Consider the following 18056-nt stretch of genomic DNA (forward strand, 5'->3'; position numbering starts at 1 on the left):
TCTCGAAAGCGAACTCGGACAGTGTCCACGGATATATCTGGAGCATGGACTACACGGGGAAATACAGGGATAGGAGAAAGAGTCCGAGACGAGATTAGTGTACGTGCCGTTGCGTGCTCCGACCTAGTTTCAAGACCGAATAGTTACGTTCTTAAGTGCTCGTAACCTACTAAGGAGTTTGATACCGAAGGTGTCCGGGGTTGAATAAAAGTGAAAAGACGGCCTGAAACGTCACCCCAGGGTCCGGCACGTGGTCGCCGTGATTCATGCGTATTTGGTTAAAAATCTTTACGCTTACTTTAACGACGAGGGAAAAACGTTGCCCAATTACAATTTGGGCCAATTGGCGATGCCGATTTGCACTTTAGTCGCAAGGTTCTCGAGCTTACGAGCATCCGAAAATGAATGACCCGTCTCTTAAAAGTAATCTCACGCCATCCTCGTTATTTGCATCTCGATTTTCGGAAATATTTTCATTTTAATCGATACCGCAATCCGTCCTAGTCGTTCCGAATTATTGACTTTCCACATTACGATTTATAAGACATTAATACTTCGGTTGTGCCATAAAGTCAGACTTTCTATTTCCTAGTAATTGTGATTTTACAAAGTTTACATGAGCTTAGCACGTAAATTTTAGTTATTCCAATACATTCTCTAAACGAAACTTCCACATTATCTAATTTGTACTATTTTGTCCATTTTATATCTTAGAATTACGTAGGTAGCCAGATGTCTCCACCGCACAGAGCGTTCCGGGTATGTTAGTACCTCTCTATATCCAGCTGTCGATAAAACAGAATGTGTTATTATTAACTTTTACCATGTTAATTTAATCTATGAACGCTTGAACGTTACGAGAGTATTTTATATTGACTCGGTTCAAGAAAATCGTCTTAGTAGGCAAAGCAGAAAGAGACTTATAACGACATCGCGGATTCGAACGGTAAACGGGTCTTCGAAGCTCCGAGCATTTTCCATCTGATGGAAAGACTACCGACAGGAGAAAACAGAGATGAGTTGAGAGATTCACAGGAAGGATCGAGCGACCGCGTCCTGTGCGACCTCCGGTGGAGGATGCAGACGGCTAATGCATTTGCCACCTGTTATAACTCTGGGCAGCCGGGAAACCGGCTGAAAAAGTGAAGAACTCCTCACAAAAACTCCAAAACTCTGTATCTCCTCCGAAAAAAATCGCAGCCACTAGCTCGAGAGATCAATTTAAACCGAACAATCTTCCCCATCAAGCTACCGTGGACGCAATTCGCATCGCGAAAAAAATTCACAAACATCCTTTAACATATTTTAACATCTTCTACCAACAAGTGCAGCAAGCTCGATTTCGATTAACTGCTCATGATGATTTTACCAAAAATGGCTGCTTCCAGGTGATCCACCTAAACCAGCAAAGGGGCACAAAAGTACAGGTAAAACGGAACATTGAAGAAACACCAGGAAGTCGCCAGATTCTCCGAAGTGGCCCACCTAAAGCTGAAAGGGAACACAAAGGCACAAACGAAACCATCACCGGCCCGATAATAGACCGTGATTGGGCCGGTGACGTCGTCAAAATCATCATGAGCAGTTAATCGAAATCGAGCTTGCTGCACTTGTTGGTAGATGTTAAAATATGTTAAAGGATGTTTGTGAATTTTTTTCGCGATGCGAATTACGTCCACGGTAGCTTGATGAAAGAAAGTTGATTTGGGTGCACAAAAGGCTCGTGTTTAAGCTTACCTAATTAATTTTCTAGAATTTCACTATTAGCCGTTGGTACCGCTCTCGGTGGAGCTTTCGGGTCTTTGGTCAGGTTTCGCAGTAGACGTACTGGTAGTAGTGCTAGTCGTAGTGGTAGCAGCAACAGTAGTAGTGGTAGCAGCGATAGTAGTAGTGGTCGTAGGACATTTCCATCGGCACACCAAATTGAAGGCTCTCTGGGTGCAGAATGTGTCACAAAACAGAGTATGAAGAGGGCCTCTAAATATGTCTAACTTCCGGACGGTATCCTCGTAGTCTACTTCCCAGGAGTCCGAAGAACTCGAATCGTCCAAATCCTAGAGAGGAAAAATCAATGTAAATACTACTTATTCCAAGACGTTGCATCGTTTTCAGAGTAGTAAACGAGGCAAAGGCAAAAATAGATTTACATCCGAAGATGAATTAGGTACTGCTGTATTTAACACGTATACTTCGATACAAATGTAGCGAAGGCTAAAACTAAGATCTTACAAAAATCGGTCGAACGGGTCTCGATGCAAGAATCACGAGCAGAAGTATCAAAAAAATCCCAGTGCCCTGACAAAGCATGGTTCCACGTAATGCAACGTAACTTCAACGTGTAGAGTGAGAACTGCTCTTGTAAGAATCCCTTGTCCACGTATATATGTACGTCTTGTTGGAAAAAAGTCCCTTTGTAACAGGGATAATACCCGTACGTGCACGAGACGATGCATTCTTCGTTCTCTCGATAAGGTCTCAGAAATTTCTGAGATTTCGCAAACTTTCCTCGAAGCGATCATTGATGCCACCCTTTCGGTTTCGACCGGCACGTCGATCCTCTTCGAGATAGCGAGATTCCTTTTTTTTTCAATTCATCCACGAGATCGACGCAAATTCTCTACGATTGTGTAAACGTACGGTCGTTGGATGGGCGTCACACTTTCTAAAGATATTGGAGGCATATAAGAGTTTTGTCGGTATCTTTAGCCTAGATTGCATTGTCTCGCTTCGTTCATAGTGCTCGCCCATTTATGCCGCTGCACTTCTGTCCCCTTTTCGCAATTGCGTTATCGGTGCGACTCTTTGCCGGACCTGCGAGCCGGTACGACCTCCGTGCCTTCGCGCAAAGAGAAGTACTCGGACACGTGCATGCAAAAAAATCCAGGTAGGTACGTCGGCAGTACAGATGCAGGATCGACGCGATGCGTTAACGTAAATCCAGTTTGAAAAGGTGCGCGTCGACAAAGATCGAATTCCAGGGTACTTCTCGAAAAAAAATCGAGGTCGTGCATCGAGGCATTTTCGGTCGATGGCGCGGGAGGTATTTTGACAAGAGCACACCTACGCCTCTCTATCTTCCCAAATTTAAACCGCAACCCCTGCCTCAGGGTGACGTCCCTGCTTGCGTCTATAACCAGAGTACATTCAATCCGCACGATTCGCGAGAACATCGAGACATCGAGTAACGAATTCGTGTAAAAAGCGAAAAGATACGCGCCATGTGTGGAAGAATTTCCATGGAGGGCCATCGGGCGACAGCGACTCGGCGACGCGAGACCTGGAGCATGGCCACTCTCCGTTTCTCTCTGCCATAACCTTTCACCTGGAACGCTCAGAGATTACCTCGATGGCATATCGTCGACCCGGTATACCTGGTGCGTGGGTGGCTCCGATGGATCACATGACCCCGCTACCAATTACGTCACTGCCACGTGACCGGGTCGATAACGGGGGAAGCGATACCTCGACGGCTCCTGCCCGCCCTTCTCTCTTCCGGACGCCGAATCGTTGCCGCAGTCCCTGCACCATGCCCAAAAAGAGGAAATGAAAGTACCGAGAACTCATTTTATGGATTTTTATAATCGGTGATTGTACGGTTCAAACGAATCTTTAATCGAAAATAATAGTAAAAGGGTCACCGCAGTGTAGAGCTTCAACTTCGTTCCGTGTCCGTCGAACCTGCATTCGAAGCAAGGGTCGGGAATCGGTCTTCCGAGTTCCAAAATGCGTAATTCTCGTTTCCCAGTCGCGATGCGCACTTTCTCGGTCGAGCTTGGCGAACTCTGGGGAGCAAATCGTAGTTTATCATCGGACTGGTTTACCATCGGCCGCTCCTCGAGAACGGCAAAGGCGACTCGCCCACGGATGGTAAAGCGGACTGGCCGCGGCGCGACAAGTTCCTTCCCGAATCTTTTTTCCTCGCGATCGATACTCGAGAGTACCGCGACTACGAAAGTAAAGTACGTTGCGCAAATGTCCGCGGTGATAACCATGGGTGAACTTTTAAAGCGGAGAAAACGAGGTTATCGTTACCTTCGTTACGATCTCCTTAGAGCGAGTAGAACATACGGCGCATGCGGTAGGAGAAAGGCGGTGCCGCGTAATGCCAATGCGGGAACAAATTGGAATAATGGACGTGACGGATATTCTGCCGACGCAACCGACCGGGATCGCAAACATCGATTTCTTAACGTCGACTGCGATGCCTCGTACCGATTCACGCGGAAGAATAACTCACAAAAAATTGAGCGTCCTACCTCTCGGTCCGACCACGTGCGTGTGGTACTAACAATCGATGTAAATTTGGCTCAAGGCTCGAACCAATATCCAAACTCCTTAAAAAAAAAAAAAATAGAAATTTATTTCCTACAGATTGTACATGAGCTTTTGCCACGCGTTCGTCGGTCGCCACGTCGAGTCTGGAAGCTAGATCCGCCGCGACGCGGCGCGGTTACGTAAAGGAAAAAAAAAGGAAAAAAAAACGTAATCGCGGCGCAGTTGCAGCGAGCAAGCGAAACTCCTTGCGAAATCCATCGCGGGAATTCGCCTCGCCTCTCCCGGCGACGAGGAGCCCGGACGACGAAAGAAAACCAGGAAAAGATTTCGGTCGTCAGCCATGCCGATTATCGACGGTCGGTAAAGTCGCGCAGTGGTCACGTAGGCCTGACGCAACCGAGTCGAGACGCTTCGGCTCCTCCAAGTCGAATGGCCCGTTGCGTGGCGCTCCGAGCCGTTCGCAATTTCGCACCTTGTCAACGTTTAGTTCGTGACGGAAGAGAGCCGTCGATGCTCGAGATAGGTATTCGTTCCTCTCCGATGGCTCGATTCGAGGGGGATGAACTTCAAACGACGGGCCGGGCCGCAAAAACGTGAGTATGGAATAACCCAACGATGCTCGTATAATGACGACCGCGCTAAGGTAAATAAGTCCAGTGACGAGACCTTTCGATCGCGAGGCGTCGATCGATCCGCAATTGGAGTAGTTCCTTACGACTGGCAGAAAGGCGACAGCTCCCGCCACCTGTTCTCAGGAGGCGAAGACGCGCTCGAGCATCGCGGTACAAAGGCTTAAGGCGAACGATTCCCCGCAACGTTAACGGTGGCCACCTCGTGGACTCTCGAGGGCGCGAGGAGACACGCATCGGTATGCATCTCGTACGTTCTCGATGGTTCTTTTGCACATGCGGAGGATAGCAGTCCCTCTCCAGAGGTGGAAGCCTCGCGGGAACAAGATCCTTGAGCCTTGATAGCTCGGTCGGTAAGGTCGTTCCCGCGAGGCCCGGGCACCTACGAGGGTCGGTGCGTGGGTGTGGGTCCGCGAGTACGAAGCCGCGAGTGGGGCAACGAATGGCCCGATGCGCGTTCCGTGCAGGGACGAATTTATATATTTCGCCGATCGACGTCCCTACGAGGAAAGAGAGGGGAGCCGTGCCGCTCGCCTCTCGTCCTCTCGTCCCCCCCCGCGAAGGATCTCGCGGGCAGCCGAGTGCCTTTTAGAAACGACTTTTGGCGTCGTTACCTCCGAGCCCCGTCCCGCCTACAATTAGCGCATCGCGCCGTTCGGAACGCCCTCCAGTCCCATAAAGTCCCCGCAAACGGATTCGCCGAAACGTTGCGACCTCGAGGACCTGCACCCGGGACGCGAAACCGATTCGCGTCTCCTCGGTTCATCGCAAAAATCCCGGGCGCACACAATGGCGCGATCGCGAGTGGTAGAGAAATATAGTTCGGGAGGTGCGACCGCTTTGAAAGGGTTTCCAGAGTAAACCCAGAGAACGGCGGTGCTTGGCCAATTACCCATGCGTCGCTCGTACGAAATTGTACCTTAAGCCTATATCTCGTTCCGGTCACATGTAAAGATGGGAACCGGGAGAACGAAGTCCCGGCGGAGAGAAGGCCAGCGAAACGAAACGAGGAGGAGAGAGACAGCGAGCGGGGCTGGGAGGGGGACGATGAAAAAGGGCGAGGGTGGTCGATCAGGGGGTGGCGGAGAGACGGAGAAGAGGAGAAGGCCGAGGGCGGTGGAGTGGGATCGGGCGAGAAGGAGCGGAGGGGAAGGACGCAGCAGGGGGGTGGTGGAGGGGAGGGAAAGGGATAGAGCGAACCAGCGAGTCGACTCGGATATGAGGGTGTCGCGCAAGCCGGTCACGCCGAGGTTTCCATGGCAACGACAGGCGATAAATCAACCCGCAACATCCCCGAGTACCACCGGATAAAACCGCGTACATACGCGTATATGTGTACCGACTACTAACTGCTCCCAAAAAGTTTCCTCCGACCGATTTATGCCCTGGGCTCGACGATGCCTCGCGGGAAGAGGGACCACGGGCGCACCTCCGGGATCGCGTCGATACAACGACCGCGTCGATCCCGACGACGCGAGTCGACCGTCCACTCCCCGGGAGTACCGATCTCCGGACTTTCTTGGTCTTCGCCGAATCCACCCTTTCGACATTTTGGACTCCGACCGCTCGGCTGGCATGGACTCGCGAGCCGATAATTGATTATTAATAATATTTTTTCTTCGGACCTGTAATGGTTGGAGGTGACGGAGGGCTCTTCCTCGATCGGTAGCGCATGCACTTCGTCTCTCAACCTCGGTTCTCCCGACCGCGCAGGCGCAAATAATTCCCCGCAAATCTAATCCTCGTCGCTGACGTCACGAAGGACCTCGTGACGCCAATGGCGCCGCCGTGACGTACCTTCGACGGGGCGAAAGACGTCCTTGGCTAAAATGGTTAAGGTCCTCGTGACCAACGAATTCCCACGCACCTCGCCAGCGATTCGTGACGATTTACGCCGCGCGCGGTTCCCCCTCCGGTCGGAGTTCCCTCCCGCCTCGGTCGGGCAGAATTTAGAACGTTTACGCGTCGCCTCGATTAAGACGCCTCGCTAGAAGAGATTCCCGACACTTTTGGGGAAAATGGCAGAGACCTTCGGCAAATGGTTCGGCCGTTACTTAAGGTCGGACAGTCTAGAGTCCCGTCATCTCGCGAACGACGCTTCTCCCGTTCGTCCGTCTACCATCGCGATTTACGTTGTCTTCGACATTTCCTTCAATCCTCCTCCAACTCTAAACTCGTTCGTTCGCAGAAATGAAAAAATTCCCCACCCTGCCCCGTCGCTCCGCCGCAAAGTGTATCCAATGATCGGTGGAGACACCTGTTGCTCTTTAATTTCTGGTCACGCGTCCGCGAGTCTCGGATCGGGAATGAACTGGAATTATCCGAAGACGTCTCTTCGGGATGAATCCGACGTCCGGCTCGGTCAGGTTCCCACAGGGTTCAGCGCCCAATGAGGGGACGCATCGCGTTAACGCCCACGGTGCATTACGAAAAATGAAGATAAGTGCTTCGAGGCAAGATATCCCTCGGCGAATTATCCCGTTAAGTAATTTTAACCCAGACGAGAAGGGGTGTAGCATTTGGAGGAGCACTCGCGGGCCATCGATCCCGGAGTGCCGCGACCCACGGACGACGTCCGTGACAACGACGTGCGTTGCCGTCCGACCTTCCGACCTTCACCTCGCGTATCCACGTTACATATCCATGAGCCACGGAGGGGACCAGTTGTCCTCCACCTTGGTCACGGAAGCGAGGACGGAGCCAGGAGGTAGATGCTCGCGGGCAAAATAAGGCCCAGGTCGGTGAAGTTCGGCTTCGAAAAGCGGGAATTCCCGGGTCCAGCTGCGACCTCCGACTCGAGCGGTCGAGGAACTTTCCCTGCGGGAGGGTGCGCTGCCCGGTTGGCTTCGAGTCGGTCCGAGTGGACGGATGGAATGATAATCTGGGAGCAGCTTGGGAGTTGGTTAGGTATTGATCTGTCGGTCGGGTGTTACCGCGCGGTATGGCAGAGGTTGGTGGGCTAGGATAGGTGGGCGGTTGTGCCGCGCGCGATGGGCGCGCCGGGGCGCTGGGGTTGCCGGGGAGGTCGAGGGGGCCCGGGGTGGGGCGGGGGCGGGAGGTCGGGTCGGGCGCCGGCAGCTATAGGCATCGCGCCAGGGATGAAACCGACCGACTCGCGCGAACCTTCGACCTTTCCGCGGATTGCCTCTTCGCGGGCTACTCGGGTCGAGAAATTTCACTCTCGACGATCTCTCGCGCCGAGTCCGGGGAAAACGGGGCGTTTAGTGGAGCGCCGCTAACGATCGTCATAAATACGAGCATGAAACTACGGGGCGCAAAGGCCAATTTGAGATTCGGGAGTTCCGAGCCGTCGACGGGCACGCGTTGGATATTAATTTCCTCGAAACACTCGAGCGACGACCGCTCGGAGGACGTCTCCGACGTCGCGGCGATTCTCGAGCGAGAGAAATGATTACGGGCGAACGGGGTGGCCATGGGGTGGCCGTGGGGTGGCCGTGGAACGGGATGGGGTGTCGGGGCGAGATCGGGTGCCGAAGTCCGTGCTCCGCCCTCCGTCGATGCTCTCGACGGCGCCCCCTCTCGGGGAGCCTTCAACCCCGTTTCCCGGCCTCGGGGGCTCGACGTGCGCTCTACGGCGCAAACCTGCGCACCACGGTTTACCCGCTTTGCCCGACTGCGACCCGGCATGAATTATTCGGCCACCTAATAGTTTCTCGAGCAAAGAACGTCAACCCCCTCTTCGCGACCTCGGGCATCCTTTCGCTCGCCGAGGCGCTGCGCCGCTTCGACCATTATTTTTAATAGGAAATTCTACGTTCTAATCGCTCCTCGTGGAAGCCGTCGCCACGAGATTCAAACGGAGAACGGTCGGCTCCGTGGGCATTTTTTACGGTGTTTCGCTCTACCTCTTGGATATTTCGGAATTTAATTTCTATATCGTTTCGATACGACGGAGACTCTCGTTGGTTTTCAAATCGAGGACGATGGAATTTCGAATGCACGCTTCGGGACGTAGTTGCACTTATGGGTCATCTCGATATCTCGCCATTGAAGGAATCGACTACAACTCAAAACTTGGTTTTGAAGTAGCGCGCAAGTTAGTGCGGGACTGCCGCGACCGCTACCGCCATCTGTCGGCGGGGGCGCGAAGCCGATACGACTTTCGAGCGCGACTCGAATCCGACCGCAGTAATGGACTCCGCATATCCCCTACTTTACCGCATACGTATAGAACGCGCCTAGAGTGCACGGTCCTTTTTTTTTCTTTTTTTTCTTTCAATTAACGGTCACCCGATCTCCGTCATTAATTATCGAGGAACGGCCGAGTCGGAGCGTCGGATAAAATTGTGCCAATTATTTCGTTAGGCGGCCGCGAAGGACGCGATGCGGCGCTTTTGGAGAAACGAAAGAGAGAGAGAGAGAGGTGATTATCGTTTCGAGGCGAGAGAGGGTTCATTCGGCGAGTCAATATGTGTCACGCATCCCCCGCTCGTCGGATAAACGGGTTTCCTCGCGCGCATCTGCGCACGCGCACGCGTGTAGGTATACGCGTACGCGCACGTGCCCGCCGTGCACGCATTCTCTCCGGCTGCGTGTCCTCCGCACGGATGACGTAATCGTTTCTCGAAGGGTGCTCGAATCGGTTATTCATTGGGTCGCTTCGGGACCTCGTCGATACGTCGACGGGAAGCGAAAAAAAAAAATGCTTTGTCTCTCTAAAACTTTAATCCACGCCCGACCACCGCACCAAGCTGGACTTAATAAACAAAAGACGGAAATGGAAACGTGACGTCTTTACGAAAGGACCCGATTCCACCGCAGCTTCATCGTATCGTTTAAAATAATCGTTATAATTCGATGCAAGGAACGCCCGGTTAAACTCGGTCGATAAAATCGTTATTACCTACGATCGGCATGGCGGCTCGTTCGATTATTCGTCACTGGGAAGCACGTCAAGTTTAAAGAAAAAAGTCTCGGTGAGCACATAACCGAATATCGATCGTGAAAACGATCGAGCGACACAATGGATATTTTCGGGCGAGAGGTTAAGTGCTCGTACTCGAGTAGCGTTAATTATTCCGGTATCTTGCAATTTTCGGCTTTTTTTTTTAATGGAATACGTACGGACCGGATCAAACGCGGTCGCTCAATGGGAAATTATTCGATCCTTGTCGACCGGCGATACGTTTGCCGACAGTATCGCCGCGAATCGGATCGCGGAGTCGTCACGTGTCTCGTGACGCACCGCGATAAAAAATTATTTTCGATTTATATCTGAGGACGCGGCGAGACGGAAGCGCGCGGAGAGGAAACCAACCGGGTAGGAATCGGCGTTGCCGATGGGGTCGGTATCAAGGCCCCTTAATGAAACGCTCGCGAGCTATTTCGAACTTATGTGTCATGCATTCTAGTTGCGTATAAATATCTAGCGACGCGTATACCCCGCGCGGCGATGTAATCGTCCCGAGATCTAGCGAGCGTACTCGTTCGACGATAAATCGAAGCGCGCACATGCATCTCGCCCCTAATTAAATTAACTTCCAAAATCGACGACCATAACCCCCGAAAGGGGGAAAAAAAATTCCGCGCCTCGGAGTGCGAAGGAATATCCACTAGTCACGGCATTTGTTAATAATATTGACTCCAAGCGTGATTCCGGACAAATTGGACGTCCTCGAGGGGAAGGTGGAGGTCGAGGGTACCTTCGACCTCGAAAGGGGATCGGCGCAGGCGCGGGCGCGCACTTTGCCGCGGAAATACTCCCATATTCCCGGGGGAACTTGTCGAAACCGAGGGGGAGGAGAAGTACTCGGCGCGGTATCACACCGGGAAGTTAATTTCACCGAGTGGGGACCGACGAAGTTCGAGCGATTTGGACGCAGCCCCTTGTTTACCGAAATACCGTACATTACTCTCATTAGGATCGCGCAGGAGTTTCCCCGGAAATCCTAGGAGCGATCCAAGGTAGCGGCGTCGCTTCCTAGACGTCCAGGAAGACCGAGTCGAGGGATCAAGGAATTACAAAGATCCTTCCTCGATCCTCCCCGTCATCTCGGAACGGAACGTCGGCACCTCCCTCTCGGCCGCCTTCGGGCGGGGGTGGTCGGGATTGGGGAAAATCCGCCGATTAGAGGGAGCGCTCGCGCCGCGAAGAGGAGGGTAGGGGAGGGGCGAAATGTCTCGGTACCCTCGGCGAGGGGTCGCGGAAGTCGCGGGGGGTCCGATTCGTCTCCGTCGGGCCGCGCGCCGAGCTCGGCTCGCTCCGGAGATTCGTTTGCGTTGCTTGCGAATCCGCGGGCGTATCGCGGTGAAAAACGGCAGGAATAATGGGATGGCATCGTGCATCGGTATGCCGGTGACTGTTGGCCCAGGTCAAATTGACTCGAGCGTCTCCATGGCAACGACTACTCAGACTTCCGGCTGGTCGATATCCTACCAACTTGTATTTTGCGGCGGACCTCACCTCGAGTCTTCCCTCGGTGCGTCTCCCTCGGCCGCCCGAGTCCCGCCTCGTCTCTTTCTTCCTCGCCCTCCGTCCGTCTCCCGTCCTCGCCTCGCGCGATTCTCTTCGGCTCGCCATTTGCCCGGGAAACGTTTTGATAATCCGCCCCCCGCCGCCCCGCAGGAGAATCCGCGCAGCTTCCGCCGGGGAGGACTCCCCAGGTCGCCCGCGGAAACCAATCTCCGGAGGAGCGGCCCGGCCGTTCGGAAATACTTCCCCCGAGTCGTCCGAACCTCGTCCCGGAGGGAATCCTCCATTTTTCCGTCGACTCGGGACCTTCGTCCTCGTTACGAGTATTCATCCGGCGCTGCGACTGCCCAGGAATATCCATTGAAGTTGCGAAATTACCTTCCTAATGGAAACCTCCATTTCGCCGTCGAGAGCTCAACGTGACGCGAATTGCATACCGGAGCAGGCCTTATTACCTTTTCGCGGAGCGCGACCTAACGTGGCTCGGCCATGGGGGCGCCCCGTTAAAGTTTTATTTAAATTTCCACCCGGACTGGAGAATCCTCCCGTCCGAGCCGACGTCTTCCCCGTGCAGGAGTAAGAGAGACTTCGGGCCTGGCAATTCGACGCTCAAACTTGGATAGAAACGCGGTCGTTTGGGGCACTCGGAGGCAGGAGCGGGACGCGCCGTACAGGTGTCGACGAGCAGGTGAGAAGGTTCGGCGAAGCCCGTCATTAGCGGCGCCGCCTCCCGATCGGGAACAAAAACCGATCGGGCCCGTTTCGGGGGATCGCGACGGCGCGGGGGCAAAAGCGCAGCGCCGACAGGCCGGACGCGACGCCGGCTACGCGCGCATACGGACGCCCGGACCGAGAGGGAGAGGACGACGGCACGGAGGAGAACGGGGGAGGCGAAGGTGTACCCTCGGCGAGAAAGGGAGGGAGGGATGAAAAGCGTGGGTGGTAGGAGCATAGGGTTGGTTAGCGGCTGAATATATCGCTATCGGGGGCACTATGTCGCGGCGGTGGAGGCAGCGCCGCCGGCGGCGGCGGAGGCGGTGGAGGCGGTGGAGACGACGGAGGCGGCGACGGCTTCCGCCGCGGAGAGGCGGAGGGTAGGTACGGTAGGTATCCCGCGAGGCGTCTTGTTGGCTGCGCTGATCAATACCCATCCACCACCGACCCTTCCTCCCTGCAACCTCCGCCACCTCCGCCACCTCCGCACTCCATTCCCATGGCCGTCGCAACCGTATCGCCCATCGCCGGACCTACCCCGCTCCCGGATGCCCTCGACCGCGCGGTCTCGATCGGAAGAGCCGGCCCGAAGGAAGGAAGCAAGGGGCGGTCGGGGCTCTCGGCGATCGAGCGGTGATTTCGAGACGAGATGGCGCGGATCGGCGGTGAAAGGCCTCGCGTGCCCCGGTCGAGCGGGCGCGGAGGGACCCCCGTCCGAGCGACGTCGATACGTCGCCGCTCGCGAGGCATAAATGTTCGAGCGACTTTGCCGCGCGACGGCCGATTCCAGGTCGGCGCGGTCCCGGCGTTCCGGATTCGCGGAGCCCGGCCCGGTCGACGGTGCTCGACTCCGGGAGCCGCGACTCGCGACCGCGACGGGACGCGGTCGGAGGGGGCAGGGGAGTCGCGAGAGCGCGAGGCCCGGAGAGAGGCGGGAGAGAGCGTCGCGGAGTAAGTGGTCCGCGCGTATGCCGAAGGTAGAGCCAACTTTTGTGGCAGGTGCCGCGTAACGGTGGCACGCGCGCTCTCCTCCTCTCTCGCCTCCCGCCGCCTCCCGCCGCCCCCCGCCGCCCGATCGAGGCGCGAGCGCGCGGACAGGTGCCGCCGCCTGTTATAACCGTCTCGCGTCCAGCCACCGGCCGCCATGGCCGACGGCGCGCTCCTTTTTTTCGATTATTCCTCCACGGTGCTCGCCGAGAACAGGTGGTCCCGAAAAATCGAGCCACGTGGAAGCGGGACGGGGCGCGAGTCGCTCCCCCTCCCTGGATCGGCGTCGATCGGCACCTCGCAGGGCGGAGGAAACTCTCGATCGAGCGCGGTGCCCGGTTCCCCCGAATCGGTCCTCTCTAAAAATCCAATCGCGGGGGCGGAAGTCCGAGTCGGGAGGTTCCGACCCCAGCTTTGACCCAAATATCGCGACGCAACGGGCCCTCCCCTTGGCCCCCGTTCGACGTCCCGGCGTCGGTCGCGCCGCGCGGTGAAATTTCCCGAGAGCGGAACGCGCGCCGTAAACCGCTCCGCGTCCTCGGACGGAGACGGGCGTTCGAGAGCGGCCGAAGAAAGCGCTCCGCTGCGGCGCGCGGTCCTCTCTCGCGGAGTCGCATGGGGGATACGCGTTAACGGGCGTTCCGCTGCCGCGAATACCTCGCGAGACCACGCGAACGATTTCCGCGGAGCCGGCGCACTGCGCAGGCGTCGGCGTTCCGCGGTGAACGGCGCCGCGTGCGCGCGGCCGGGGGCGAGGGGCGCGAACGTCACGGCAGGTGAATAAAGGCGTATTGCCTTCGCGGCGACTTCTTTCCAGTCCGAGAGATACGCGCGCCGCCTCCGACCCTCGCCCGGAGATGGCGCCACTCGCCCCCTCCGCCGGTGACCCTTCTCGCGGTCGACCTCGACGCTTTCCTTTCTTTCCCATCGCGGACCGACCCGGTCTCGATCGCCCCTTAACCGACGCAAGAATCCAGACATACGAAACGTCGCGAATGGCCCGATTTTCCGGGAAAATTCGACCGTTTCGATCGGTATGGCCGTCGAGAAGACGACGCAAACGTAAATGAGAAATTACGCAACGCGGATACCTCACCGAGGCGCGTCTCACGACTCCAACGATTCGGGAAGACCGACTCGTGGGGAATTCGAGTACCGGAGAGCGACTAGCTGCGTCGTCATCGAAGCGGCAGGGAGGTGGCCTCTCTGGATGTAAACAAGCAGCGGACCGGACGACGCTTCGCGTCCCGCTCGGATTCTACGAACGCGTAACGTACGCGACCGCGGGCGTCTCGGTCTAGTTCCTTGCCGTTACGCCGACGCGTCTCGTTACGCGGCCGTTTAACGCCTCTCCCCGCGGTCGGCGACATCGGCGTATCGGACCACGGGCCGGGATGTCGCGTCGCGCCGCGACCCTAAGCGGTAACGAAGAGGACGCGAAAGTGCAGGTGAATTTCTCGACCGATCGCGGCTCTCCACTTCCGACAGCGCAAGTATACGTCCTCGCGTCGACGCTCGCCGCGACGCTCGCCGCGACGTCCTTGGCTGACGCAGACTTCCCGAGAAACGTGAAACGATAAGAGCGCGCTCATCCGACGGATGCCGTGACGCAACGTCGCAAATATCCGACGATAAGCCGGAGGCAGAGTTATTATATATATATNCTTTAATTAGAAATAGTAGAATAATATTTAACGTTTTAGAGTAACGAGATGGAACTAATCAAAAGGATATCGGGAATATATATATATATTATCGAGCTCGCCGGATCCGGTCGAGCCCCCGGAGTCCCGGTCGACCGCGGTCGCGAGGAAGTCGTCGTCGAACCGGCGGCGAAAGAGGGACGGAGGGCGGGGGAGAGGGCCCTCCCGGAAGGGCCGAGAGACGCTCCGCTTCCCTTCTGGCCCGTCTCTCGGTATACGTGGCGACCAAAACGAGCGGAACGCGCGCGGAAGATCGGACCGAGAGTACCTTTGTGTCCTCCTACCACGACGACGAAGGAGAACCCGACGGGGTGTAGGATCCCTATTGATCTCCTCGGAGCCGAGCCAGGAGCGGAGAGCGAGAGAGACCCGACCGAGACGCGGACTCCGAGAGCTTCTCCGCCCCCGCCCCGCCGACCCCGCCGACCCCGAGACCCCCTCCGACCCCCCGCGCCACGCGACGCCCTCGGCCCACCGCCGAACCAGACGGAACCCGCCTTGTCATGCGCTGACTTGACGCGTCATCGGTGCATTATGCGGAACGGTGTCACCGAATCGACGTAACTTTCCACCGAAGGACTCCCATCGCGCCTTCTTATCGAGCTCGAGACACTTCGGGGGAAGGACGAGTCCCTCATCGGACGACCCGAAAGGAACCGCAATCAATTTGAGGCGAAGCGATCCCGCTCGACGAGCTTAACCAAGCTCCGGTCGTTTCGACGAGCTCGCGCCCTAAAGGTCGAGGGGCATCGGAGGGTCCCCTCTTATCCGCCCATTGAGTCCATTCCGCGCGAACGGCCCTAAATATGACACTTTCGGGGTCGCGACTCGTCCGATCGGTATTTCCCGCAGCGCGGGAATTTCCCTTCGTTTTTAAATACGTTTAAAAAATGAATTAAGCGTCTCCGGGGCGGATCCGACCGGAAGCGCCGATCCCTCCGACGCCGTCCGGACCTCGAGGTCTCCTCGTTAGAGGCCCGTCCTTTAGGGGATAAAAAGGGCGCCACTCGGTTAAGTCGACGACGTCGAGCGTCGTCCGTTGCGGCTTTAATTTTGGAACGTTTCCTCTGTCGACTCGGGACAAAGGGGACGTGTATATTATATACTATATATAAATGGCCGCTCCGCCGACGCTGCTTATCTTCCGTGCGAGCACCGTGTCAATGGCGACAATGGCGGAGGGATCGGAAATAGTGTCGGTGCTCGAGCCACCGCGAAAGGGGCCGTGTTCCGAGAAAACCTCTTTCTACCGCTTCTTCCCTCTTCCAGGCGAGACGGAAAGCTCTCCTCGCGCTCCTTCGACTTCCCGTCTCGTGGGATGCTTCCAGCTTGGAACGGCCGCCATTGAAGAGTTCGCGTTAGGGGGAACGAAGCGGTTCTCCTTTGCGTTCCCTCGACGGGAAGTTCGATGCGCGACCCTGGTGGGCCATCGGCTCGGACGCGACGTCGAGCGTCGGTCTCGGTGGCGAGGTACGCGCGGAGCGCCACCGGGAATTCGGTTTCGGGGACGTGACCTCTTCGTCCGCGGGACGCGGGACGCCGACTTTCAAACGTGATTTATTCCCTAATTATTCCCGCGCGACCGCGAGGCGAATATCAACTGCCGGAAAGTCCTCTCGATAACAGTTTCCCATTATGGGGACTATTTTACGGCATCGTGCGCAGGTGACAGGGCCGCTTGACTCGGTGTTTACGACATTCCTGAAAGCTTCGAGAGCGGTATCCTCGGTCAAATCTGGACGGGTTATTTCTGGAGAGGGTTGTGCCATTTATGGGACGGGCCGCGTCGAAAAATTCTCTACCGAATGCATTCCGGAGATCAGCCAGAGAATTGACTGGCGAGCGGCGTTTTCGGGAAATCGCTCGACCGGGAGAATCCCGTAACGGGACGGGGCGCTCGCTCTCGTTCGGTTATCTAGGCGACGCCGACAGGAAACGCCGCGCGGCGGCGACGGACGGTTCCGGGGGAAAAATAATAGACCGGCCGGGTCAATATGGCGCCGTTATCCCGTTAGGCTCGAAAGTATATTTTCTACTCTGCGAGTGGCGAGCGATAGGTACGGGAATCGACGATCCCTCGCCCCTTATGGAGAGCGTCGGTTTTTCGCGGTCGCGGTCGCTCCTGACGGGATCCGGCGCGAGGAGACGTCATCGAGGAACACTGCGTCCCAGGCTTTTGTCCAACTTTTTCCGAGCTCTCCGCCCGTTTCCTGCACTTCCTCGAGGAGGGCCGAAAATATCTCCGGACGGGTGCGCGGCGTGGAACTCGGGATCCTTCCCCGAGGCGGCCCGAAAATAGCCTTTCGCGCTCGTCCCGAAGGGGCTCCGCCTTTCGGGGGCGAAAATCCAATTTTTTTTCTCTTTTTTCTTTTTTCTTTTTTTTTTTCGATCGGCCCGTTTCTCGTCGCTTCTCCTACGCGCTCGACCTCCGACCTTGGATTCGCGAAGCGGGTCAGAGAAGTCCGAGCCGGCTCGTTCGAAAGTTCGGGGCGACAGCTGGCGGCCCGCGCGAGAAAAGAACGGAAAAGCTCGGCGGCTCGGACGAGCGAATACCACCGGCGCTTCGTCCGTTGGGTCGTCCAGCCGTACGAACCATCGGCGCATCTGGTCATCGCTCCCAGTCCCGCCTCGGCTATTCGTAGTCGGCTCGCCGCGATCGCTACCACCTAGCCGCCCTAAACCGAGAACAAGGGACTCCCGACGCGGCCACTTTGACCTTCTTCGGGGGGAACTTTCGTTCCTCCTTTTCCGAAGGCCAAGGACGCCCCTCGGTCGAGGACGCGCGGCCCCCGACGCCGAGGTCTCCCCCGGGGGAGTGGATACGGGAAACGCGGAATATACGGCGATCCACGGCTCGACGTCGGTATTTCGTGGGGGCGCTCGTTCGAATCTCTCGCCGGTGGAGGCGCCACTACGGTTCGTGCTTGAAAATCAAATATGGATGCCCATTATGCCCGCGAGCGAATCAATAGTACTTCGCACACAAAGCATCATCGACCCCGACGCACCGGCATAAATCAACGCTCGAACTTATTGCGTCGCTAAACGGGATTTTATTTCTCACGGGGTTCCGCGCGGGTCCGGTCGCGGCGCTGCGAGCGGAAGGGCGCACAGGTTGCGATTTCCCGGTATCGTATCGAATTTCCAGGATTTCCCCCCCGCGCGCCTTCTCCGTCGGCGAACGCCTCCGCGCTCGCGTAGATCGATCCGGGTCGAATCTCGGGCGGGAAATTAGAATTTTGCCCACGCGACGCCGCGAGCTCTGATTTCCCGCGGTAGAGGGAAACGCTCGCCCCGGATTGGGAGGAAGAGAGG

General features: G+C 56.4%; 1 protein-coding gene and 1 long non-coding RNA gene across 3 annotated transcripts in view; one reads left to right on the top strand and one right to left on the bottom strand.

Moving 5' to 3' along the window:
• Positions 1-554: 554 nt before the first annotated feature.
• On the bottom strand, positions 555-3770 carry LOC105697529. Its single transcript, XR_001103838.2, has 4 exons — positions 2829-3770; positions 2230-2798; positions 1738-2054; positions 555-785 (listed from the first exon to the last, which is right to left on the bottom strand). It is a non-coding gene; the product is annotated as an uncharacterized LOC105697529 (long non-coding RNA).
• A 9974-nt stretch (positions 3771-13744) lies between these two features.
• The window catches only part of LOC105697714 (zinc finger MIZ domain-containing protein 1), a 33727-nt gene continuing 29415 nt past the window's right edge, over positions 13745-18056 (top strand). For both annotated transcript variants that reach the window (XR_001103872.2, XM_012421307.2), the window contains exon 1: positions 13745-14486. Coding sequence is in view for 1 of the 2 variants with exons in the window: in XM_012421307.2 (XP_012276730.1) it covers positions 14433-14486 (54 nt within the window). In the remaining variant the exon portion in view is untranslated. The remainder of the gene's footprint in view (positions 14487-18056) is intronic.

The sequence above is a fragment of the Orussus abietinus genome, unplaced genomic scaffold, assembly GCF_000612105.2.
Source record: "Orussus abietinus isolate OABI.00-Male unplaced genomic scaffold, Oabi_2.0 scaffold25, whole genome shotgun sequence".
In the NCBI taxonomy this organism is placed as follows: domain Eukaryota; kingdom Metazoa; phylum Arthropoda; class Insecta; order Hymenoptera; family Orussidae; genus Orussus; species Orussus abietinus.